General features: G+C 50.8%; 1 protein-coding gene across 6 annotated transcripts in view; it reads left to right on the top strand.

Moving 5' to 3' along the window:
- Positions 1-26833, top strand: part of Pemt (phosphatidylethanolamine N-methyltransferase) — a 76917-nt gene that overhangs the window by 9218 nt on the left and 40866 nt on the right. For 5 of the 6 annotated variants that reach the window (XM_020180301.2, XM_074046656.1, XM_074046655.1 and 2 more), the window contains one exon: positions 4621-4728. In XM_020180301.2, the coding sequence (XP_020035890.1) occupies positions 4621-4728 (108 nt within the window). The remainder of the gene's footprint in view (positions 1-4620; positions 4729-26833) is intronic. The other variant, XM_020180302.2, reaches the window with a different exon arrangement.

Raw genomic sequence — 26833 nt, 5'->3', positions numbered from 1 at the left:
AGTTTCCCTTCTTCACCTTGGCTGTCACAGAAGTTAACAGAAGCATATTTCTTTTGCCTACTTCCATGTCTCATGGTAGGGTTTAGGACTCAGAAACTCTAACTTTTCTCCTTGTCTGCTGGCACAGGACTAGGACCTTCTTTGGTCAAGAGGCCCACATCTTGTGGGACTTCTGCCAGTAGTCCAGGAGCACTGGGCTGGCTGACTCTGCCCCTCACAGACTGGAATTTACAGATGTCTCCATGCCTCTGTCTTAACTGCAGTGAAGGCCTGACAATGACTTCTTTTTAGGGTGGTTGAGGATGAAAGAAATAAGGTTTGTGCTCAGCTCACTGACCTTGGTAACTGACATTGGTGATGCTATCAGGCCAGATCATCTTGTTGGTTTTGACTCCTACCCACCGACCTTTGTGCATGCCCAGCATTTGATGAATAGCATTGAGTCGAATTCTTTACAATCTCAAAAATTGCAAGAGAGCGGTTTTCTCCCCAGGGCCCATGGGGCAAGAAGGGAAGAGTTTCCATGTTGAGCAGACAGCTTTCTTGCTCTGGAAGTTGCCCTTGTACCCTCCTCTGGCAGCGGTCCCTCCTCTACCTTGTTCTCCAAGCCACCACTGCTAGGGGGGTGGGGTGGGCGGTGCTAAAGACTCCAAGCTTCCCAGGGTCCCCAGAACCTTGCCTGCTGTCCTGGTTCAGTATCCCCAGGCCTTGCCTGCTTCCCACTTCCACCCCCACCCCACAATCCATTCTCCCCTCTTTCCTCTTTGGCTTGGGTAAGACTGTCTGGTCTGTGGCTCAGAGTCAGTGTCCAGGGTACAGACTGGCCCCAGGCAACGACGGCTGTTCCAGGGCAGCTCAGGTGTGCATTTTCTCAGCTGCTCCCAGCTTCACAGGCATCTGCAAAGTTGTGTGATAGGCACTGTAGGCTATGGGCTCAGTTGGAGGCTGACATGAGTAGCCAGCCACCAGAGTGGTGTCCCAAGGAACCCTGGGAGACAGCATGGTCAGACCCCTGGATGAATTGCTTCTTCCTCTGTAAAAAGCAAAGGAGGAGGAAGAGGACAACCTCTGCTTCACAGGGTTGGGGGAGAAGATTTCCTTTTCTCTGTGTGCTGAGGATTGGCTGTAGATCTCTGCTCCACAGTGTGGGTGGCAGGGTCTATCACCCTGACCACCTGGCGCCTCATGGCAGTCTCATAGAGGCTCACCTTTGATGCATGTCTGACTATTAAAACCTTGTCTGTAAGGGATCATTAAATGTCTGTGGGAATTGAGGATTGAAAGAAATAAGGTTTGTGCTCAGCTCACTGACCTTGGTATCTGACATTAGTGATGCCATTAGGCCAGGTCATCTTGCTGGTCTTTGACCCCACTCCTGGGGAAGGAAGGGCCTCCTTCGTGCATGCCCAACATTTTTTTTTGTTTTTTGGTGGTTCTGGGGATTGGACCCAGGGCTTTCACTCAGCCACATCTCAGCTTTGATGTTTTAAAAGTTGGCAAATCGTCAGATGTGCTGGCTGAGAGCTGCTCTATCTGTAACAATTCTAGAGTGGGTCTGGGTCTCATAGAACCTTCTGACCCACTGCACAGACCAGGGGATCAAGGTGACAATGAGGGAGTGGTGTCTGCAGGGGAGGGCGGGCAGTGTGGTTCAGGGTAGGGCCAGAGCTACTAGCCCTAGCCATGGTCCTGTGTCTCTGGTGCCAACTGTTGGAAAGCATTGCTTCATTTTTCAGTCCCAAAAAGGCCATAGAAATGAGTATTTGTGCAGCAGAGACTGGGTGGCTGGTGAATCTGGGCCCTGCTCCTGCATCAAGAGGGACCTGTTATTGATGGCCTGCTGCCTAGCTGCCTGACTGCCTGGCAGCTTGCAGAATCCCCGCAGGGACCACTTAGGCAATTTTTTGTCTCCTTCCAAAGGCTGACTGGAGGAGGCCACAGGGCAGCTGAACTGACGAACCCCTCAGAGATGACTATTAGCCCTGAAGTTTTACTCATGATGAAATGAGGGTCACCATTCACTTACTGAATATTTATAGTTTGTGCCAACCAGGGACGTGGACAATGGAGACACAGATAAAAAAAAAAATAGTCCCTAGCCTGAGAAATTATTATAAGATGGTATAATAATAAAAAAATTGGGTGAGAGGTAGAGGAATTCTCCAACTGGGCTTTGAGAAATGAATATGAGATTGCTAGTAGGATGAGAAGAATAGAAGGCATTCCAAGCATACAAAGAAGCCATTGTGAAAGGGTCTGTGTGCAATTGGGGTGGCAGGTGAGAGATGGGCCAGGTTTTGAAGGTTCACCTTGCCAGGAGGTGTGAATCCACCTGCCAATGTGTGTGGGATGTATAAGCCATGTGTAGGAGGTGTCCTAGTTGAGGGTGGCCAGCAGGAGGTAAGGCTCCATCAAGGAGGCCTCACAGGGAGTTGAAAGAAGGAGGCCATTCTGGTCCTTTGCTGTGCCCTGGGGAAGCCACAGTCAAGTAGGTGGCGAGGTAGGGAGTGGATTAAATGGTTCTGTACGAGGTGGAATTAGACATGAGAATGAGCAAGGTAAGATTTTGCCCAGGAATGAGATGGGGAATGGGGAGGAAGGGTCAGGAAGAGTGAGGCCTTCCTGCTGGCTAAGGGTGTGCTGTCCACAGTGAAGGAGGTGACATACCTCAACATGCTCTGGAAGTGGCCAAGCAAAGCCAGGCCTCCTGTGCTGAGGCCGGCTTCCCTCCTTCTCTCCTTCCTCCGCAACTCCTGCAGTCAGTGACAAGGCCTTGCAATCAGGGGTGCTTAATAAGTAAAAGAAAGACCAGTTCTCTGTTGAGCCCCAGGGTCTAGAAGCTTTGGGGCTGCACAGCTAGCCTCCCCTCCCTCCCTTTGCAGGCAGGGTGGCCTTTTTGAGGTCTGTTCCCGTGGTTTTGTTCTCGAGTGGTGTATGGCCCTCCTGCCCATGGCAGACTGAATTCCTCCAGGGGGAGGTCACTTGGTGAAGCAAGAATTGGGGTGGAGGCCGCTGCTTGCCCTGCAGGGCAGGGTGACTCGGGGGTGTGCGGGGCACTGGCAAACCCATTTCCTTCCCACCCAACCCCACAAAATAAGAGACAAAAGCACTTTTTGAAGGAATTTACTATATCCCCAAATGAAACAAAACAAACCACGTCAGAGCTTACAACTCTGATGGCCTTGACCGTATTTTATAAGTTAGTGTGGCTTTTATTTTGAATTGCATGTGGAAAGACACCATGGTATTTTCAGTGCTTTGGCCTCTGAAATCCTTTCTAAAATGGAAAATAAGGGAAAGTTTGGAGAAGAATGAGAGGACTCAGGAAATATTAACCACCCAAAATGTCAGTGGTATCTATCTTTATTATAGAAAGAAGCCAGTATTGAAAGTGGCTCATCATTCCCTCTTGTGGCCTCTGGAACAGATTGTCTCACTGAAGGGGAGTTTGCTCCCAGAGGATGTTTGGAAATGTCTGGAGACAATGTTGGTGGCCATACTACCATCATCCAGTGGGCAGAGGTCAGGGGGTTTGCCAAATGTCCTAGAATGCACAGCCCAGCCCACAATGAAACAATCTGGCCCCAAGGCTGAGATAACTACATGTTGTCACATATGGATGTAGCCTATTTAATATCTGTGGCTTAGTTATTTTATACATGGGCTATGTAATATATATATATATATATATATATATATATATATATATATATATATATATGTATATATGTATTTTTTTTTGTTGGTTCTGGGATTTGAACTCAGGGCCTCATACTTGCTAGGCAGGTGCTCTTACCGCTTGAGCCACTCCACCAGGCCTTTTGTTGTGATGGGTTTTTCGAGAGGGTCCCTGAGAACTATTTGCCTGGGCTGGCCTTGAACCATGGTCCTCCTGATCTCTGCCGCCTGAGTAGCCAGGATTACAGGCATGAGCCGCAAATACCCAGCCACAGGCCACATTTTGGTTCTCCAATCTTCCACTGATGGGCACTTAGGTTGTTCATTTATGTATATGTGTGTGTAAATATATATATATATATATTTCAGTGCTGAGGATGGGACCCAAGGCCTCACACATGTTGTACCATTGAGTCATACCCCCAAGCCTACTTCAGTTGCCTCTAATTGTTCCTGGTCATTTTTACAGCAAGCTGGCTTGCCAATGCCAGAACCTCATTGCTTCTTACAGACTTGGAATAGTTATAGGTTAGGGGGAGATGTCCCAGGAAGGTCACTGGGCAGGAAAATCCTTAATCAGCCCTCTGACTGAGTGGGTCATTCTTCGAGGCCGGGTGGGAAATTTCTAGTAAATGACTAAAGGTGGATGTTTGCGATTCTTTGGGGCCAGGTGAGAGTTTCCAGTAAGCCAACTTGGAGGGGGCTGTGGCTACCCTAACACATACCTCTGCGGCTACTGGCCCAGTTGTTCTCCCTCCAGAGCATGACACGGCTGACTGGTTTTCAGCTTTTTATCTTTCTATTAATGAGACTTGCATGTTCCTGAGCCTCCTGGCATGTTCCCAGAGGGTAACTTTGTCTCCAAGTTCTGGGGGCTCTGTGGTCCTGGCAGTCAGGGCAGTGCTAGTCAAGTCTCCTGCTGACACCATCTCTGTCCTACAGGCAGACCTCTGCGTTATGACCTGGCTGTTGGGTTACGTGGACCCTTTGGATCCCAACTTTGTGGCAGCTGTGCTCACCATCGCTTTCAATCCACTCTTCTGGAATGTGGTAAGTACCTTTGCTCCCAACACTATCTGGCTGGTGAATCTGGCACAGCCAAAGTTTACTGCTGCCAGCCATCTAGATGGGTGGACCAGTGGGCTGACGGCTCTGCCATGCTCTCCACATGTGTTGCTATCCTTGTCTCTGCTTGCCTCCCTTGGTGGGCACCCCATGAAAGCACACTATAGGAAGTTCCTTGCCCTGGGGGTTCCAGCAATAGTTGGGCACAGCAGGTGGATGTGGGCTGACGTTAGGGTTTTCCAGGGTGGTAGGGACTGGCCCTGCTGGCTTCACAAGAGCCTGCAGCAGACGACCGTGCAGTACAGGGGCTTCCACAGGCACCTGGGGCCTTCTCATTCATAAAGACCATTGCCTGGGCTATAGGCATCAACAAGTCATTTTCTTGTGAACCCCTGGGGTACTTCGTAAGCAGTGTTATTTTTCCTACATGAGGCTCCCTACAAATCAGCTTGCATGCCACTGGGCAGGCGTGCAAGGTGGCAAGAACAGTGACAGGGACTTAAATCCTAAATTAGTGATGCCCAACTCATTTATGGGCATGAGGGAACATTTGGAGACCCGAAGTTCTGTGGTTGGCCCAGAGCTGTAAGGGTGGTGAGCTGTGGCCCTGGGAGGAAGGGGTTGGAGGGCTGGTCTGAGTCTCTGGGGCCCTCTGCCCACCAAATGTGGGTGAAGCTGGGGGTTTCTGCCCCCACCCCATGGCCATCTCTCCAGGGTGCTCCTGGGGCCACTTTCTGGCCTCTTGCCTGGTGTGGCTGAACTGGGGTGGGGGGGTCCCAGAGCTTAGCCAGTGCTCAGGCTTGCTGAGGCAGAGCTGCAGATGGATGCCCTGTGATGGCCCTGGGGGCTAATCTGCAGAAGGCCAAGGTCCACGTCAGCAGCACACTGTTCCAGGCTGTTTTCATTAAAGGTGAGCCCTTGGTCCCAGGGCAGAACACGGAATGTTTTCCATCTGGTTTATGACTTGAGTTTTTCTCCATCTGGGGGGAATAGGGTGGGTGGGGGTGGGGCGGTTCATCTCAAAGTAGCCATAGTCCGAATGTGCTGGCCCCATCCCACTTTCCTGAACACAATGGCACTGCTCTGAAGGGTGCTGAAAAGAGGGGTTCAGAGGTGAGGTGAAGACCAGAGAGCGTGAGAGCAGGGGATGACCTTTCCCCTGGTCCTAAGAAGCTTTGGTCCCTGAGCATGAGGCCTAGATTATGCCAGCACTGGCCCTAACCTTCTGATGTGGCCTCCTCAGAAAGCATGAGTGTCTGTGGTACCTGGTGCTTTTGGCTTGTCCTATTATATATTCTCCTCTGGCCTCCTTGCACTGTCTTCCACTGCCCCCTGTGCACACAGAGCCAGCTCATCAGTGTGTGGGATACTGAAGGGGAAAGGTACCAATTTCAGCCTTTGGCCACTACACTTGGGAGGGAATACATTTCTGCTGTTTGAAGCCACTAGATTGGTGGCAATTTGTTGCAGAATCTAGAGAAAGGAATGCAGACCGTTACAAAGACTGTAGGTCCCAGCTAGACAAGACCACATCCTCACTGACTAGCTGGCTGATGAAGTGTGTGTGTTCCTTTCTGTTGCAGTCTCTCCTGCAGGAGGCCAGTAGGCTCCACAGCTAGACAGATCCCATTCTTTGGCTCCCTGCATGCCTGGCCTAAGCAGTAGCTCAAGTGTGCTCTGGTCTACAGTACTAGGACTTGATGGCTAAGTGCATGGAGAGTCTTGAGGACACGTCTTCATGCACAAGTTTCCTTTCATCATTTCCTTCTGGCCCTTCCAGCACTGCATTTTTGCACACTTCATTTGAAGCTGCATTGTGGCCCTCAGGAATGTCCGAAATTGCCCCGGGATTGCCATGCAATAAGATTTGCAGATGGGCGGCTTGCGTCTATGTATTTATTGTGTTTTTTTCATAAGGTTTTGATTTGCCTTATTTTGAAAAGATTATTCAGTAGAACATCTTGCAATGATTAGTGGGGAAAGAACAAGTTCTTCAAAGTCATTTGGGAATGAGAAAGCGACATAAAATTGCGGTTCAGTGGCCTGCTGCCCAGAGGGAGCTGCAGAACAGCATCTGGAGGCAGGAGAAATGGGTGGGACTGGAGCCCTGGCTCTGTGTCACAGAATGGGTGAGAAACCCCACCATGAGCAGTACAGAGGCCGTACCTGTGAAAGTACTTAAAGAACAGTTATTAAATTTTACTGACCGTCAGTGTTTGGTGGAACTCACTGTGTGCAGGTATTGTGTTCAGTGCATTTTGTGAAGTATTTCAATGAGTCTTCACAGCAAAATGCTGCTATTATTCCCTTGGAAATTGGGACTTGAAGAGTATATTAGTCCATTTTGTGTTGCCGTAACAAAATACCTAGGCTTGGTACTTTCTTATAAAGAAAGTGGTTTATTTGGCTCATAATTCCAGTGACTGGAGGGTTCCAACAGCATGGTGTCTTGGCAAGAACCACCCTGGCTACATTGGAATGTGATAAAGAAGCATAAATGGAAACAGCTGCAGGCACAAGGGGCCAAGTTCATGGGATGGCATCAGTTTATAACACTCAGTCCTGCAAGACCAGCATTAATCCCTTCCCAGGAACGTTCCCTATGACCAACCAGCTCACACTAAGCCTCTCTCAGAGGTCCCAACACTACTACACTGAGGACCATGCTTCCAGCATGTGAACCTTTGGTGGACACACTCAAATCATGTCCAAACCATAGTAAGGAGGTTCATTGACTTGTTCTTCAGGTGTTTATTAAGTGCCTATTGTGTGCCAGTTATGTCCTGGATACTGGGGTTCTTGGCCCTAGCCCTCCTGCATTTTAGGAGGGGCAGTAACAGAGTAAACTGTCCCTTGGTGACAGAGCAGGTAAGGGAAGGATAGACAGGAAGGGTGGTCAGGGAAGGCATCTTCAAAGGGGAAGAATATTCTAGTCAATGCAAGAGTCTTGGGGCAAGAGTGTCCAAACAGCCACTGGCTGGAATCAGACAGAGCAAGAGTGGAGGACAGGTTAGAGAGGTGGCTGGGAGGGTGGTGCAGGCCCTGCCAACCACAAGGAGGGCATTGGGTAGACTCTTAGAGCTGTAGGACTTGAGTCAGGTTTTCAATGATTGTAATGAGGACCACAGTGAGGAGGCCAGGGCAGAGCTGGGAGGCCCGCCCAGGTGTTGAGGCCCAGATGATACCTCACAAGAATGAGGCCCTGGAGGTGGGAGAAGTGGTCAAGAAGAGTCTGGCAAGATTGCAACAGCAGTGACACAGCCAGCTGCATGGTGGGGACATGAGTGGGCAGCAGGAAGGCCTGGCTGTTGACCAAGATAAGAAAACTGAGGGAGGTGAGAGGCATGGAAGAGGAGTGCTCAATTTAGCTTATGGCAAAGATCAGTGATGTCCATGGGGCTCCAGGAGGAGAGGAGGCTGCTTGTGGGTCCAAATTCCCAGCAGTGATTGACACTGAAGGATGGCTGCCTGGGCTGAGTCTGGCCAGGGACCCAGACCTTCTGCTCCAGGGCCACCACCTACCTCTCTGGGCTGTAGCTGGCAGAAGTGCTTTAGCAGCCTTGGGCTGGGTGGTGCCCATTGCAGGTGCCAGTGTTTGGGTAGGAGAGTTCCTCCTCATTGTGTTCTACCCAGCCCTCTGCTCTTCCTGTCCCTGCCAGGCGTCTCTTTGTGTTTATCTTCCTCCATCACAGCTAGTCTGTGTCTTCACCCTGGGGATCCTTGTTCCTGAGGACTCCCAGGGGTTTGTCCAGATGAGGCTTTTCAGCCCTTCTCTGGTTGGGTCTTGGGGAGAAGTTTCACAACATGACCAGCTATCCTTGAAATCAGCCTCCCTGGACCCCTCACACCCTTCCTGGATCTCTCCTACCCCTGTGTGCCCTTCTCTTGCTGCCTGACATCCATATGACCAGCAGACACTTACCAAAGCCCCACTGTGTACCAGGCATTGTGCATGTCCTCAGAAGAACAGTGAACACAGTGAATAGCCCATGTCCCTGGAGCACATACCTCTGTGTAACGAAAACTGTGATAAAACTGGGGAGGAAAAGAGGAACCACTAGGGCTCCTTTCTGTGTTGTCTGGGTCTACGTCTATTGCCCAGGATCTGCTCAGAGTTCAGGACCTGGACTCAGGCTCTATGGTTCTGCTGGGATTTTCCAGGCCTCAAAGGGAGCCCTGATGTGTTGTCATTGCCCATCTCCATGAAGGAGTGTCGGGGAGGCCTGGACTCCTTCCTCTGCCCTGTCCCCTGGGTCTCTGCCCTCGCAGACTACCTGTCAGTGGCCTGCGCCTATTAGCCAGCTCTGCACTGCAGCCTGCAGTCGGTCCCCTGCTCTTCCTCTGGTGCCCAAGAGTGTGGCTCTCCTTAGGGCTCCTGTCTCCTCAGGTCTTCATCCTGCCAGGGAGGCCCTTGTGGCAGGTGGCCCCTCGCCTGCATCCTCAGTCATTTTAGATCCTGGCCTCTCCATGGATGATCTGTCCCTTTTCTTTCAGAGCTTCCTGGAGACCTGTGCCACCATGGGTAGGTTATCAATTCCCAGAGCCCTTCCCTACCCACCTGCTCTCTCTGGCTCAGGGTTGCTGACATTTGGGGCCACCCTGTGCACTGTTGGATGCTCACCAACATCATTACTGCCCACTAGCGGTCAGTAGCACTGTCTGTAGACATTACCAGGTGTGTCCAAGGGGCACAGTGACCAAGAGATCTGAGGGCCCACCAAATGTCTTGTGCATCCCTTACATAGCTGCTATGTCTAGAGTCACTGTTTGCTCTGCTCTGTCCCACTAGAGCATCCCAAAGTGCCTGCCTTGTCATCATGTCCCTCTCCTGCTAGGCCTTCTGTGCCCAGGAGGACCTAGCACTTGCCTGCCTCAGTGTCCAGTGCCTAGCACCCTGCCTTGCATAGACAGTGCCCAGGCAGCATTATTGGCTTCATGAATGTGTATCAGGCTTGTAACCATCATGCAGCATTGGTGGACAAGTACTGTCTCCACGTGGGACTTTGGACATACACACCCCAAACCTGGGTAAGCAAAGGAGTCACAGGGATGTGAAACTCAGTGATGGTCTGTAACAGGCCCAGAGGTCAAGGTGCATGGTGGAGATTAGATTGGCAGGCCCAGTACAGCTCTAGCAACCTAGTCCCCAGGTTAGAACTTCCAAAGGCCTTGAGCTCCCCATTGTGTGCAAGAGGAAGTTTCATGTGTGCTTTAGTATCTTAGTCATTATTGGAGATTGCTTATAACAAACCACTGATGGAGATGTAGTGTGTTGGGACACCATGGCTAACGAGGACCAATTTCGGGACAGGTGGCTTTGGGTGTAATTTGCCTTCCATACTGGAACCCTGAGATGGGAGTGGGATAAAGGCAGCTGTTAAGAATCTTCTCAGGGCAGCAGATTTAAACAGGACTAAGGTTTCTTCCAGCTTTGGGAGGCACTTCAAACGTGCCTCTGCTTCCCTTCCATACTCATCCTTTGCTCCAGCCCCTCCCTCAGAGCCAGCATACAGCCCCCCTCTCCAATCCTTCTTTCCTTCTTTGATTAGCTCTTAGGTGCTCCTGGGGAGATGCTGGGTGGCCTAGGCCTTCACAACATGATAGAGCAAAGCCCCAGCCTTGGCAGTGCAGCTGACACCAGGTGGGGACAGCATCTGCTTTAGGACTGCTGGCTTGTCTGCCAGCCAGGGATGGTTCTGCTTGCAGCCTGAGAGTTCTACAGGCCTGGAGTCCCTCACTCCTGGGCAGACCAGGCCAGTGGTCACCTTATCTGGACAGCAAGTTTGGGAAGAAGCAAGTTTCTCCTTCAGAGGTGAGACCTGCTAGGCCTGGAGGTGGGGATGGGGTGTCCACAATGGGGTGTCTGATTCCCAGGGCCCTTGGCTACTGGTCTGGAGACAGCCACCTTACAAGCGGCTTCAGGATCCTGGACAGTAGGTGGCACTGTGGGCGATGGGAGACATGCTTTCCCTGGCCTCCAGGAGGAGGGGTCTAGAGTAGAAAGAAGAGGTGACAGGGAAGAAGTGACAGCAGAGAAGCAGAGGTGACAGGAGAAAGGTGACAGGGAGGAGGAGTGCCAGCTGAGCTCAGTGCCCAACTGAGTATGCAGCCATGCCCCAGAACCAGACTTCTAACCCAGATCCCTGCTCCCCTCTGGCTTAGAAACCTGCCACGTGCCCACCAGGCCCTGAGCCAATGCTTTGGGTCCAGAAGATGTCTTCCCCTGCCAGATGTGTCTTGTGTTGCAGGGGTGCTGAGTTGAGCTGGTTGGCATAGCCTGTGGCAGCTGGAGGGTTTTTCTCTGAGTGGAGCCAGATGGCTCGCCAGACCTGAGACCTTGGCTCTGTTAGCCAGCCACTTGTCCCTTCCAACCAGTGCTACCTAAGGCACCATAGCACTCCCATCTCTCTGTGGCCCTGGCCAAACTGTGATCACAGATGGATTCCCTCAGAACTAGTGGCAGATAGTTCTGAGGGCATGAGTAGCCTGAGCCCATGGCTGGGAACAGTCTGCTCCTCTTGGCTCTCAGAGTTGGCTCAAGTACAAGGTGTCCCATGGTCTGTGAGTACACGATCTTTCCTGAGCCAGGCAGCAGGTATGTGTTTTATCTGGAAACAGCCCCACCTGCCATCCTGTGACCCACTCCTGCCCAAGAACAGAGCTGTATTGTGCCAGGGCTAACTTTAGAATCACAGTGTCCCAATAGCATGGTGGGGCAGTATACAATGACAAGGTTTCTCAAACTGGGTCAGCACACAGCATTTGCCAGGATGGCTCACAATGAGATAGTCAAGGAAAAAAGGAAGGCAGGGGGAGAGCTCTCTCCCCACCTGAAGCCAGGCAAACCCCATGGAGCTGGTGTCCGCTTCCCTACCTCCCCAGACCCCCAGTGATATAGATCAGCACTTTCAGAGTTATCTTAGGAAGTGCAGTTCCACATACATCTTTCCTCCATGATTATTCTTGGTTCTGGCTGGCACAGCATTAGGCAGTCATCTCCCACCACAGCATGTAACTGAGAGGCAGTACACAGGGTGCTTGGCCATGCAGTTTGGTGTACATGATCTCTTGGGGTCCTTCCCAACCTGGGGTGGCGGGGACAGGGGACTGGGCAGGGTTTTATTGCTTCACATTTTCCCTCCTACTTGGATCTTTTTTTCTCTCCCTCTCTCTCTCCCTTCCTCTCTTCTTTCCTTACTGGAAAGGTTTCATGCCTGCTAGGCAAGGGCTCTACCTCTAAGCCACATCCCTACCTTTGACCTTTTGTAGATCCTGGTTGCCTTCAGTTTAGCTTGCATGACTTGCGGTGCACCTCCTGTAGGCCGCATCTCCTGTGATATCTCCCAGTGCTCTGACTACCTAACTCACCGCTGTTCTGCAGACAATATATTCTCCTCTCATGTCTTGTGCCTTTGCACATTTTGTTCCCTCTTCCTAGAAGCGATTCCTCTACTTCCCTTCCTGACTGCCTCTGCCCCTCCTCCAGCCAGGCTTCCTTGAGCCCTGCCCCTAAGCAGACATGGTAAGTTTTCTGCCACTTGAGTGCCAAGCCCTGGTCCTGGGAACTCTTCACAGCAAATATATGTTCTGCTTCCTCCCAGTCTGAGAGCTCTTGGAAGCTAAGGGAAGGATCTGAGCCACCCATGGATGTCCAGGGCAGGGACAAGTGGATAAAGTGTGCCTCTTTCCTGGAGGGGGAGCCCAAGGTGGCCTTGGGAAGCAGAGGAGTTGGGCACAGTCAGCCCCTACTCTGCTGGGAGCAATTGACCATTTCCCCTTTTCTCATGCCTTCCTTTGTCTATCTGTGAAGGCAGAATAACTCCTCCACAGACCTCACAAGTGCACTGTCAGGAGTTAATGAGATGTAGCCACCAGCTAGTGTCCTGGGAGCCCAGAGCCAGCCTGGCTGTGTTCTGTTTTACCCCATTCTTGTTCTTCTTCTTTTAATCAGTACATTGATGGAGTAGAGTGTGATAATTTGGTGCATGTATATGATATCTACTGATCAAAGCAGAGTGATTAACATCCCTTCTTAAACATCTGTTATTGCTTTGCATTGGGAGCCTTCCAACTCTTCCCTTTCGGTTCTTTATAAAATATGTAAACTCTAGTTACTTTACTGTCTGTAGAACACTAGAACTTAGTTCTTCTTCCTAATGCTGTTTTGGGAGCTATTCTCCATCCTCCCTCTATTCCCCTCCTCTTCCTCTTCTTAGCCTCTGGTCCCCTCTATTCTACTTCTACAACAACAATTGTTTTAGCTTCCACATATGAGTGAGCTCATGTGGCATTTGTGTTTCTGTGCCTGACTTATTTTACTTAACAGTATCCTCCAGTCCTACCATTTTTCTGCAAATAACAGGATTTCGTTCTTTTTTATGACTGAATAATAGTCCATTGTTTATATATACACTTTTTTTTTTTTTTTTTGCCCATTCACCTGTCAGTAGACACCTTGGCTAATTCCTTATCTTAACTGTTGTGAAGTGTCAAAATAAACATGGGATGCAGGTGTCTCTTTGATATGCTGATTTCATTTTCTCCCATATGTACACATAGTAGGATTGCTGGATCATATGGTAGTTCTGTTCTTTCTTTATTTTTTGCAATACTTTGGTTTGAACTGAGGGCCTTATGCTTGCTAGGTAGGCACTCTACCACTTGATCCCCTCTTTCAGCCTCCCTTTCTTTTTTTTTTTTTTTTTTTCTGTTGGGTATTTTCAAGATAGGGTTTTGAGAACTATTTGCCCCAGCTGGTTTGGAACTGTGATCTTCCTGATCTCTGCTTCCTGAGTAGCAAGGATTACAGGCATGAGCCACTGGTGCCTGGTATGGTTTTAGTTTTTTGAGGAACCTCCACTCTGTCTTTCATAATGACTATACTAGTTTACATTCTCACCTGTGATCTTCTCGTAGAGCCAATTGAGATTGTGTGGAGACTCTCCACGCTCTGTTTCTTGTCTTATTTCCCTGCTGACTTACTCCCTGATCTGAGATGAGTCACTTCACTTTTCTGGATATGCACTGCCTCATCCTTGACCCATGGGTGCCCAGGTGCAGTAGCCAGCTCTGCAGGGCAGTATGAGTGCACAGCGTTTGGGGTCTGTGAACAGCAGTGCTGGGAGTCCTTTGGTAGCAGGAGTGTCTAGATTTCCTGGATCAATGGAAGTGCCCAGGGCCTTCAATCTGCCCAGCTATCTCCCAGCTTTGGGCCAAGTACTTTCATTTAGTCCAGAAACTCATACCTAGACAATTTCCACAACTTCCACAGCCTAGAGCTGTAGCGAGCTTTCTTGCACGCTATTCCTCCTGACCTAACTGGGGGTGACTGGAGATGCAGAAAGGACAAATGATAGATGACAGACATTCAGAAAGTTGGGGCCAGGTGTGCTGGGCGCTCTGATGGAGACGCACAGCAGCATCGTTGCTTCTTTTCTCTGTTCTTTAAGGCCTTACTTCTTCACTATTCTTTAAAACCTTCCTTCTTTTCTATTCTTTAAAACTATTTCTAAAGTCTTTGTTTTCTTCTATTCTTTAAAGTCTTGTTCCTTAGACTCACACTGTCCCATGTGTTCTTTTATCTCAAAGTCTTGGTCCTCTGACTTGCACTGTCCCACCATGTTCTCTCTTAAAGCCTCGGTGCTCAGACTTGCAGACAACAGCAGTTGCGTCTAAAACTGCATTAGCATAACTCTTAAAGTCTCAGTTGTTAGACTTGCACTGTCCCATGTTCTCTCTTTAGCTTTCTTAAAGTCTCAGTGCTCAGACTTGTACTGTCCCATGTTTCCTCTAATCTCTAGCATAACTCAGCTGCAGCAGCAGCAGCAGCGTCATTCTTGCAGCAGCCTCACAAGCAGCCCACAGTCAGCCAATCAAAATCCCATCAAAAAACTCCCATCCAAAAAAACCCTGGCTTCCTCCTTCAGTGAGTCTTTTATATCCAGTGGTAAACAAGGAGGTGGAGCAACAGTTCTCTGGGAGGGGTGTGACATTGTAACAAGAGAAACCTGCATTCCTACTTCTGTGAACATAAACAATTTAGGAAAAGCAGCTGTGCTGCATTTTGTCTCTCTCTCTCTCTCTTTTCTGTGGCTGGAGCCGTGCCAAACTCAGCTTGTAGATCATTGAGCACAACTGTGCTTATGTCAAGTTCTCATAGGCTTCCCATAATCCGCTCCCCACATAGGGCTCTGTCAAGGAGGGGATTTCTGTAGTTGGTGACCCTTTCTTTCCAGTGGGTCATTGTGCAGCGTAGATTTGAAGCACAGTATGAGAGGTGGCGGGCTGGTTCTTAGGCATCTCCTGCCACCCTCCACCCCACCAGCCACATGCACTGCCAGTGCTGTCATGGTCTCCAGGGGACAAGGGCACAATGCTCCACACTGTTGGGGTTCCTGTTGCTGTAACTGTTAACTGGATTTACTATGAAGTTTTTGTGTTGCTGTGTTTTGTGGTGCTGGGGATCAGACCCAGGACCTCACACATGACAGGCAAGTGCTTTACCAATGAGCTGCACCCTATCCATTGCTGTGAGTTTGGGCACCTTTCTGGTCCCCCTCTGTCTCCTTCTGAGGCTGCCCTGTATCCTCCCTGCTGGACTCCCCTGCAAGGTTTGGTGGAGAGTCCATGGGTGGCAGAGCCCAAGTGACCACACATTACTGTGAGGTGAATGAGGGGACACCACTGCAGGTGCAGTTATTAGGTGGTCACAGGGCCAGATGGTGGAGTGTGGCCCTGTAAGGCTCTGCCTTCTCCCCAGGCAGTGGCACCCAGGTGTCTGCTATTGGTGATGTGCCCACCTGTCCTACCCCAAAGCTAGGGGTAGGAAATGCTGCTGGGGACAGGCAGGCTGAGCCATGTCTCAGGTTTTCCTCCTGCCTCCCATAGCATGTGTGGCAGGACCCCTATCTGGCCCAGTGGGACCAGCCCTACTGCCTCTGGGGCCTCTGCTGGGGCAGGAGCAGGCTCTGAGACTGGGAGATGGCTCTCTCTGTGTGAACTGTAGAGCTCCTCTAACCCACCAAGGGCAGAGTGGGTGACCTTGACCCACAGCAAGTGGGAGCCTGGTCTCGTGGCCTTGTCTCTACTGCTCCTAGTCTGCCCAAGGTCTCCTGCCCTGGTGCCCACCCAGCTGCTCCATGAGACACACCTCTGAGCTCTAGTTAGACTGTCCTGGTTACAAGGTGTCCTGGTTACAAGGTCAAGGTCACTAGTTCCCATGTAGGCTTCCTTCCCTTAGAACTGGAACACAGGATGAAATGTGTTCTTTCCAGGAAAGATGATGAGGAGAACTTGTGTGTATTTTGTGTCTTCTGTCAGGTAGGTGAAGTTTTGGGCCACAGGTGAGATGCCTAAAGGTCAGGTAGGCGTCTTAAGGGGATGAGATTGTGGCTATCTGATTGGGGAGGGTACTGGTTGGATAGAGGAGTTATTTCTTGTTCACAGATGTATCTTTCCCATTAACCTTTGAGGGTAGAATAGGGGCAGAGCAGCTGCATGGATGGGATGGGGACGGTGGCTTTCCTGGGTGCTCTGTGATGACTGGTGGCTGTTGTGATTTTCACAACCATAAGTATTACTGTTTTGATCCCCCCACCCTGCCCCTACTACTATGTTCTTGTCCCTGGAACCAGTTCCATTTGGTGCCTCTGGGGATCCTCTTTGAGGATCAGAGAGGTTCCTTCATTTGTCTGTGTCACACAGCTGTGAGCAAAGAGCTGGGCTTGGCAGCCAGACTCCTGCTGTTGTGCTTTCCCCTTCCACCTGCTCCCTAAACACCCACACATGCACATGTGTCAAGTGCATGTGTGCGTTCAGACACACACATATACCTGTACTACCTGGGCTGTGGATGTGTTGTGTTGGAGAAGGAGTGGCCTGAGTGGCAGTGTGGCCTGACTAGGATGTGCTGAACGCTGGGGCCCTGTGGGCAGGAAGAGGCCCTCAGAGCACTTATGGCTAACCTGCACTGTGGTGCTCTCCCTGCTGGAGCCTGGTGTCTGCACATGCCCTGTGATGACTTCCGGGCTGGTGTGCACTGCCTGTGTCAATATTTTGACCGCACGTGGGACTCTTCCGGTGGGTAGGGCAGCATGTGGGCTTGCCACGTGAGGTAGCCTCCACGTCCTCCAGCCCTCAGAGTCTTTCCTGGCTGTCTTTAGGAGCCTAGTGTAGTTGTGTACCTCCCCCATCCCTATCCCACTCCTGGGCCTCTGGGCCCACACAGGCCATCCTGCTCCCAGCCAGGATTCCTGGTTTCTCAGAGCCTCAGTTTTTTCCTTTGCAAATCGGCTTGGTGGGAGTGGGGGGGCAGGGGGAGCTGGCTGGCAGATTGCCGCAAAGACGGGAAGGCCTTGGTGAGAACGGTGCCTGGCTGACCTTTTCCATTTTCTTGCTGCCAATCTTACTATCTGGCTTTTTGCTGTGGAACTGTCTTGTGGGGTTTGTCCATGGAGCCTACCAGGCCTCTGCAGGGAGTGCTCAGGCTGGGCAACAGGCTGACTACCCAGCCTAGGACCTGCATGCCTACATTTCATTCATGGCTACTGCTCACCCTGCAGCCATGGGCAAGGTTCTGAATCTGAACTTGGGTCTTGGTTTCCTCTTTTGTGAAATAGGCTTAGCTAGGCTGTCAGGGCTGTGGTAAGGGTCAGTGGAATACCTCAAACAGCACCCAGGGCTGTGCTGGGAGGACCAGGTCTGGTAAGGGTGAGTGTGAGTGGCTGTTATTCTCGGGGTCCTGCCACACAGGTGCTGATCCTGTGAGGCCCCTTGATCCTGGGAGTAAATAGGACTTGACTGTGGGTCTATTAGGAGGGACAGGAAAGGTCACGCAGGGAGGGAGGAGAAAGAGGAGAAGAGGGTGCCGATGGGGTCCTAGCCTTCCCCAGTCATGTCCTACACGTCTGCCGAGTCCCCGACATGTGCCAGGCTGGGCTCAGGACTCTGTTGGTTGAGGCTGCATTAAGGGCAGTGTGCAAAGAAGGGTCGGGTGGGGTGGGGTTGGAGAGGTGTGGTGGTGGATGGGGTTGGGCACTGCCTTGCACCTGTTGTTGTGCAGCAGGGATCCAGGTAGATGTAGCAGGGTGGCTGGGTGTGGGTTCACTGGAGAGCCCTCAACCAATCACTGTGCTGCTCCTTGGCTCTTTGATGCTTTTCCTCAGCAGCTGCCTGCTTAACAGCACTGATATCTGCATGGATGTGTCTCTGAACTCCTCCCCATGGATTTGGTTCCCTCCTTCTGCCCAGGAGCCTGAGCTTTCTCTGAGGGCTCCCTTCCTTAGCCCCCCAGGCCCTGGAGAAACACCTGTCAGTCCTGGACTACCTCTGCCATGAGTTGGGATGTGGCCTGTTGCTTTCTCCAGGCCTACAGTGTCACTGCCACTCTGCTGTGACCCATCCCATTGCAGCCCTGCCAAGGTTTGCTCTGGTTCTTTGGTTGTTTTTTTTCTTTTTCTTTTCTTTTTTTTTTTGATTCAAGGTCTTGCTGGATCCCCTGTGCTGGCCTCAAACTATTGTGCTCAAGTGATCCTCCTGCCTCAGCCTCCTGAGTAGCTGTCATTGCAGGTATTCACCACCATGCCTGGATCTTTGCTTTTGTTCTTTACTCATTCTGCCACTGTTTCCTGGGTGTTTGCCCATGGAGAGCACTGTTCAGGTGGGAATGGTGGATGTAAGAGATGCATAGAAAGTCAGCTGTGCAATGGCCCATGGCTCAGTGTGCTGTGACCTACTTGAGCAGCATGACCACTCTGGCCCACAAGTAGCACAGCCTCCCCATGGTGGTAGGACCCCTGCTGCAGGCTCCATGTGCTCCAGCATCTCTTTCTGTTTAATATGTATTTTTTGTCAGCTCCTTACATCCTTTTCATGGTAAAGCATGGGACCAGGAAAAAAAGGCCACAGCATCCTGCTCAGGGCTGTTGGGCTTGTGCTCCACACAGTGGAAGCAGGGGAAGGAGTGTGGTCCAAGCTGAGTGTGTCCCAGGTGGGGCATGGTGGGCAGGTGACGAGGGTCAGACAACAGACTATAGAGGTCAGAAAGGGGTTTCGGGGACTTCAAGGGTTCTGGAGGAGGCATGGGTGAAGGGAGGTGGAGGATGGAATCCAATTGTGCCTCCTGCAGGCCCCTGGTATCTGTCAGGAGTGAGACTTCCCCGGCTCTCTCCCCTAGTCCTGCTCTTGGCTCGAGATGAGAGTCTGCTGTGCAACTTGGTTCTGTGAGTCTCTAAGTCTGCAGATGCATCTGATTCTCCATTAGCAGCAGCAAGCCTGTCACAGAGGCCTTGCTAGCAATGAAGGGTATTTTCACCATCTTCTCAGTCCTTCTTGTTTTGAGTGTCTTGTTTGGCCTCTGTGTGTATTCAGAGGCCTCTAGGAACCCACTGCAAGGAAGGCTAGGCCCCCAGTGGCTGGGGCCCTAGCTGGGCGTTCAATATTTCAGACACCTGGGTCAGGCCCTTCTTTCAAGAAGAAGGACCCCCCCAAAAAAAAAAAAAAAAAAAAAACACCAACCTCACAGAGCTGCCCTGAGGTTCAGGTGGCTTCCTTCTAAGTTTTAGGAAGCATATAGTCTGGGCAGAGTTCTCTTCCCTGCCTGTCATTTTTCTTATCCTGGTGCAGAGACTTGATCTCAGCCTGCCTTGGTGGATGTGTGGTTCCTGCATGTGCCTCAATTTCTCTATGAAGGGTCATGTTTGGCTTATCACTGAGTTCTTGAGCCTGGCACTTCAAGTCCTCAGGAACTGTTTCCTTAAAGCCACCATGGTATTGTTCCTTTTTTCATTACTGCAACAAAATAACTGAGGCTGGGTAACTTTATAAAGAAAGGAGACTTATTTAGCTTACAGTTCTGGAGTCTCAAGTACATCAGTTCAGGTCTGGTGAGGGCCCTGTGGGAGATGGCAGGCAATGACAGTAGTGGTAGTGTGTGTGAGAGTGAGAGATCATATGGCCAGAGAGAAGCCAGAGTGAGTCAGAGGTCTGGCTTAGAACTCAGGGGTCCCATGAGAGCTACCTATGCCTTCCAAGGGCATGCCCTCCCCTGCAATGACCTAAGGACCTGCCAGTGGGCCCTACCTCTTAAAGGCCTACCACCTCTTGCATAGCCACACTGGGAACCAGACTAGCTCATGAATCCCGGGGGGGGGGGGGCTACACCGTGTTCAAACCATAGCACACATCATCCTTGGAGAGCAAGGTTTTTCCTCTTTGCCCCAGCAGAGCATGAGGGGGAAGGAAAGCTTGGGACATCCTGCCACCTCCTGGCTTTCTACTGTTAACACTCCACCCAGAGGATGGGAGGCAGCAAAACACACCTGACTGCACAGGGAGGGCACATTTGTTCCTTCAGTGCTCAGAGGACAGCAGAGGGTCTGGCAGAGCCCCTGGAATGTTGTGATGGGCATCAGTGACCAGTGTGGACAGGCCATCAGGGCCATTGTGACTGTGTTAGCTTTTAGAGAAGCCCAGAACTCTCTGAGCGAGATGCTAAGAGTCAAAGGAAAGGTAGTGGAGCCAGATGTGAAGCTTTCCAAACCAGGCAGACATGCCACCTCCTTACCCTCTTTGGTGATGTAGGCCTAGAAGGTGGCAGTTCTAGAAAAATCCTCCCCATGTTTCAGGAGAAAGTATCCCAGTGGAGGGCACTTGTTCAAGGTTACAAAACTAGTGACAGGTGGGAGCCCAGGTTGATGCTCTGGTGCTGGGAGAGGTGGGCCGTGATGCGGCTGCTGAGGGCCAGCCTCCTCCGCGTCCCCCTTGCTCTGTGGACAGAAAGTGTGTAGCCACTCCTTCGTCAGCCAGCCTGGCCTGTTCCTGATTCTGCCTTCTGCCAAGAGAGTCCCTTTCCCCCTACGAGTGGAGTGGGTACACAGTGGTATGCAGAGCTCCACCACTTGCCTTTGGTGGCCTTGGGAAGTCCCCCCCCACCCCCATAGTTCTGTGTCTCAGTTTCTTACTCCTGTGAAATGGGCATAATGAGAGTACAGTAGGTTCTATAGCCATATCACCCTGAAAGTGCCTATCTCATCTGATCTTGGAAGCTAAGTAGGATCAGGCCTGCTTAGTACTTGGATGGGAGAGTACAGTCAGCCCTCCATATCCTCTGGTTCCCCATCCTCAGGTTCAACCAACCTTGGATCAAAAATATTAAAAAAAATTACATTTGTACTGAACATTTTTTCCTTCTCATTATTCCCTAAAATGCACAGTGCAATAACTATTTCTATAGCATTGACCTTGTATCAGGTATAAGTCAGCTAGAGATGATTTAAAGCATACAGGAGGATATGTGTAGATTATATGCAAATGCTGTGCCATTTTGTATAAGGAATTGGGCATTTGGGGATTTTATTATCCATGGGGATCCATCTTCTTTCCACAGATACCAAGGAATGACCTACCTGCTTTTAGGTTCATTGTGAGAATCCAGTGAGCCATCCCTGTGCAGGGTCTAGCCCCATGCCTGTCAGTGTGCAGGCACATGTATGTGGGGACCATCCTGTGGCCCCCTCCCCAGAGAGGAAGCAGCATGCTGGTCTGTAGATGTTGGCTCAATGAATGAGTGGATAGATTTGTGCCCTCCCTCCCCTGCCTTGCACTTCTGTGCTGTGTTTTTAAAAATCTGGTGAAATTGCACTAGTTGTTACTGGTGAAATCTTGCAATTCAAAGGCTTCATTGGCTCTGGCTGTGTAACTCATGGCTCATGTTTGCTGGGTCTGACTGAGGCCAAAGCTGGGGGAGGCAAGCTGCCCCAGCCTTGTTGGTGGGGCTGGCACATGCTCAAAAGGCTGTATTTGTGCCTCTGAAGCTGACAGTTTTCTCTAAAGCAGGAAGTAGTGTGTGTGTGGGTGTGTGGAGTATGTAAACATTGGGGTGTTGACATCTTTCTCGCCCCTTTGAGTGTCTTGGAGGACCTCAACACTCCCCCTCCCTGTTTACCAAAGGACAGAGACCTGACTTTACACCCTTGCTGGCCCAGAGGGTAGGACAGTCTCCTAACGCTCACTGCCTCCTTTGTACTGAAAGATAAGCGCCTCTGCAGGAGGCTTGCTTGCTGCCAGAGGAGAAAGAGGAGATGCTGAGAGCTCTAGGTGCTAATGGCCACAGGGTTCTAGCGAACCCAGCCTGGCTTCTGCCTGTCTCCCTGCTCTTCCCTGCTCCTGCTTAGGTTGCAGATCCAAAGCTGCTCTCCTGAGAAGCCTCCAGACCACACAATCTAGAGCAGCCCCCATCTACTGAACAGCTGATGTGTGCCCAGTGTTAGGGAAGAGCAAGTGGTTCCCCCAAATGGAGTGTGTTCACCTTCTATGGTCCGGATCTTTCAAGACAGGAAAAGGAAATCAAGGGGAAGAGGACTGAGGAGAGTTATCCATAGAAGTTCTAGATTTTGCTTAGCTCTCTAAGTAGATGCATTGAGTTGGAAGGAAGCCTTATGTGTTGTGAGTGGTTGTGGATGAAGAGCCTTGTGGGAAGTCTCTGTAAGTGGCTATCCAGGGAGGTGGCCCCAGGGAGCAAGTAGGAGCCAGGATGTACCTGGGTCAGTGACCATGTGACCTCACGTATCAGGGGCCTGGGAACATCTGTGGGCTTAAAGGGTGCAGAATTGGGGGTGTTTCAGAGCATGGGGCATTTTTGTAATTTCATTTGAGAAATCTGTGAGACAGAAGTGCCAGTGACCCACCAGGAGACCCAGATGACTGTTGGCAACAGTGGCCCCATGTGAGCATTTTTCTAGCTATGTCAGTTTCTGGTTGGAATCGCTCGGCCTCCCCAGGAAACAGAGATGGTTATGAGCAGGTGAATAGATGGGAGGTTGAGGTGCATAAGTACCCTTACGTGTCCATAGCAAAGCCTGGGATGTTCTGCTCTGAGCTAGGATGGCCGCATGAGTGTGCCTCCCATCCTGTCTGTCAGGTGAAGGTGAAGAGGATGGGCGGGTCTTGAGTGGGTTGGAATGCAGGTCTGAGGGTGGTTGGAGCCCTGACCTTGACCTTGTTCTTTGTCTCTGCATCTGACTTTGTGACCTGGATCTCAGGAGGCAGTAACATTAACTCCTTCCTGATCACGGGTACTGAGTCTGCAAAGAACATGGTGTGTGGGGACAGTAAAGCCTTTCAAATCCTCAGCCAGCCAGGTGTCCTCACACCTGGGTGGTAGTTTGCATGTGCCTAGTTTCTATAAAAGAGGCTGCTGGGAGGTGAGTGCAGGGCTGAGCTGCCACAGCCGGGAGACCTCCAGCAACTCCCCAGGCCACTGAGGCATTCAGTCCTCATCTGGAGCTCCTGACCGGGGTTGGTGGGGTGGGAGGGTGGGAAGGGTACTGGGGGAGCATTGTGTTCAGAAGACAGTGTCCCTGGGCGAGGATTTACACCTCTTTCACTGGGGAGCTTAAAAAGTCAGGTGTGAGATGCTAATATTAGATGTTGGTCCTCATGTCAAAATGGCAGTAGGATAATTAAAAACATAGAAGAAAAGAGTGACGGCATGGCCTTGACCCCTTGTTAATTAATGAGTCAAGCACATTTCCATGAGGGAAAAGGTACATCACTGGGTAGGGCCGCCATGGCTGCATTTTGCCTGTGGGGACCTCCTTGGCACCTGGACCCTCAGTTGTCTGGATCCAGGAGCAGCTCCATAGTCACCCGAGTTGGCCTAGGAGCCCCACAGACAAGAAACCATGTTTTACTCACAAGGGCTGCCTCCCCATGGTGTCAGAGCATAGGGATGAGAGATAGGGGAGGGACAGTAGTAACTGTTTGGGGCAAGGTCTTCTTGTTAGACAAGAAGCCCAAGCGAGCAAATGAGATCACTGTTGTCAGGACCTCTGTGAGCCATCTGTTTCCCATCAGAGACGTTTCTAGCCTTAAGTTATTTTTGTTCTGTTTTCTAGTTGACAGTCTTTCTAAATCACATACAGGTTTCATGCCCTTCTCTGTCTGACCCTGCCATGGTGATGTGGGGTCACAAGCAACTCCCCAGTTACCAGACAGAGTTCCATCAGGTACCAATGGAACATAGGCCCTGCATAGGTGACCCTGATGCCACACTTCCATAGGGTACTGTGTGGTCAGCATTTCTGGTCTGCCATCAGCCACCATGTCTCCCTGCTAAGGGCCCAGTGCCCATCCCACCTCCTTCCTGTCCTGTTTGGTGTCCCCATTTGGGGCATCCATACAATCAGTTTTGTTAGAATCACAGCCATCTGGGACAAGACCCACTGTGCCACATCTGGGAGACCTGCTTGTGCAACCCACATCAACCACCCTTAGCTTGCTGCTCCTTGAAGCTGGATGATCAACTCCCACCTTATGCAGCCATCTGCCTGTCACCATTGGGGACAGCATTAGTTGCTTCTGTACTAATTATATTAACATTTTTAAGGTAGGCAATACACCTGTGTGATAAAAATCCCAACAGTATCACAAGGTATAACCAGGTCTCCCTCTCTCCCATTTGCTGGGGACCCTTCCTGAGGTGTCCTCTGCATGAGGCATCTCTGTGCACGAGCAATCACCCTTCTCCTACCTGTGTGTCAGAGCGCTGTGTGTCATTCTGCGTCTTTCCCTCTCCATACACAGAAAGAATAGTGAGCCTAACGATAATGATAAGTAACATTTACTAGCGTTTCCTAAGTGCTAGACCGTGCTCTAGTTTAGCTCTTAAGGCATCCCCACAATTCTCAGTGGATTTTGGAGGTTGTTTACTTTGGCATCTGCAGATCTTCTTTGTTCTTTTCATAGCTGCATAGTATTCTGTCGTATGGGTATCCTGTAATTCATGCCCCATTCTCTGTCTGGTGGTTGTTTGATTTGTTCCAACTTCTCCTGCTGAAGTAACTGCCTTAAACTACTCATTTACCACATGGGCAGATCCATGTGGGGTCTCCGTCTAGACTTGGACTTGCCATGAAGGTGTAAGCCACAGGGAGGAGAGTGTATTTGTGAAAGGACCAAGGCCCTTGTCCCAAACACACTGCCCTTGCATGGCTTATGCCTCTGACTCTTGACCCTGAGTGCTGCAGGGACTCCATATTCTGTTCCAGCTGTGCATTTGCAAAGCCAAAGTGGGGTTGCTGCTTAATCCTGACAAGATAATCTCCAGAGAACCCGAGCTGCAGTGGCATAGAACAGGCAAAGAGTGTGCTATACTCTTACTCTTCTCTCCAGTGACAGAACCATGAATATCTCTGTCCTCTGAGGGTCATGAGAAACATTCTGGTGTGTGTGTGGGTGATTAGCACAGAACATGATATTTGGAAGCCAGGCTGTACCTAGCAAGGAGAGAGAGTACCTGTGCCCAGTGTGCTGTCCTCTTGCTATCAGACACTGTTTTCAGGACAGTTGCACCACTCTGTGAAGGTGGGTGGGAGGATTGGGTTTCTTCAGGCAGACTGTCTTTTCTCTTCCTCCTGCTGTGGGGCAGGGTGTGTGCACCTCCCTGTGCTCATGCCACCCTCTTGCTGTCTACACAGTCTCTGGAGGGGGGCCTGCAAGCATGGTGGGGACACACAGGCACCAGCTGGGCATGTGGCACAGTGATTGCACAGTCCCGATGAGGGCATGTCTCCCATCTGCTGGGTTGGAGAGCTGAGGAGCCTTCACAGCAAAAGAGCTTGGCGTTTGCCCACAGGATGGACAGATTATCACTGTTGCAGCCATGACAAATGGCCTGTGGTTATGTAGGGTATTAGCTGCAGGGTGTTGGGTGGAGGTCTATGGGTGTCCCCCCTGTGTCTCTGCAGCTCTTCTGGAAATGTTACAGTCTTCCAAAATACTTTGAAAAGTGCCTTGGCTATTTGTCACTATTGAGGGTCAGCCCCACAGCCTGGACAGAGCCTGTGCAGGAACTGGGCCTGATCAGCATGGGCATATATGCACAGGGCTTGGGCATCTGATGGCCCAGGCCATCCTCAGCCTGCTGCCCAAACAGTCCCTGCCTGCTACTCTGCAAGGCTGAACCCACCACAAACCCTAAGGGACTCTAGTACAGCATGCTTTCCCCTGGGGGACTGGGAGAGATGGCTCCCATCCTGCTCAAAGTACCTGTAATCTCCCCTGCCACCAGGTCCATTCAGAGCCTAAGCACTGCTCTCAACTGCCATACACACCGCCCTTCCCTGTGGACAGCTAGCCCTTGGGGCAACACAGCCTGGCCTGAGACACCCAGAACTGGAGCTGTAAAACTTTGGCCTCAGCCAGACTGGATTTTGGCAAATCATGGACAGCTCAGACAGCTTCTGAGCTCTGATTCCTGTTTGTGCTTTGAGCCATGCTGATGTCCACCTTGAAGGATTCTTTTGAGGACTGATAGGTATCCTTCCCCTCAGGGGAGAGTGGAATCTGAGGATGTCCTAGTGCATGGAGGGACCCTCTGCTGTCTGCTCAGCAGGGCCACTGCCACTGACCCAGGTATGGTTGAAATTTTACCATGCTCTCTGTAGTTTCAGATCTCCTTCTTTCTCTTTGCTCCTTTGTTCTGCCTTCTCCATCCCCCACATCCCATTTCTTTGTGTCATGTTGTTTGGAACTATAGTCACGTGACACTTTGGTCACATATGGACAGAGGTTCTATAAGGCAATAATGAACTGAAAACTTCCTCTCACTTAGTGTTTTCACTGTGCCATTTCTCTAGTTAGACATGCTTAGGGCCACAAATGCCATTGAGTTTCTGTTGCCTATAGCATTGAGGATAGTTCAGGGCTGTCAATATCTGCTGTCTAGGAGCAGTGGGCCAGCCCATGGAGCCAAGGTATGTAGCAGGTCGTACCATCTAGGTGTGTGTGAGTTTACTCTGTGATGTTCCACACAACAAATTTGACCAGTGTTGCATCTCAGAACATGTCCCTATCATTAAGTGACATATGACTATATTTCCCCCAGAATTCAGTCATGGGACATAGTGTGATATAGATTTCCTGTGCCCCTTCCCATGTGTTCTGGCTTCTGTCATGTCACCTTCTCCATAAATACAAGGTCTAAGATAACCTACTCTTGGCTCCCCTCTCTTGTCCAGGCACAAGGGAGGAGGTGCACCTAACAGGGCCATGTGGCAACTAGATAGGAGCAGTATGGCCTTCCGGGGTGAGC

This window comes from Castor canadensis, chromosome 11, assembly GCF_047511655.1.
Source record: "Castor canadensis chromosome 11, mCasCan1.hap1v2, whole genome shotgun sequence".
Lineage (NCBI taxonomy): Eukaryota > Metazoa > Chordata > Mammalia > Rodentia > Castoridae > Castor > Castor canadensis.
This window is presented reverse-complemented; position numbering and strand designations above follow the sequence as displayed.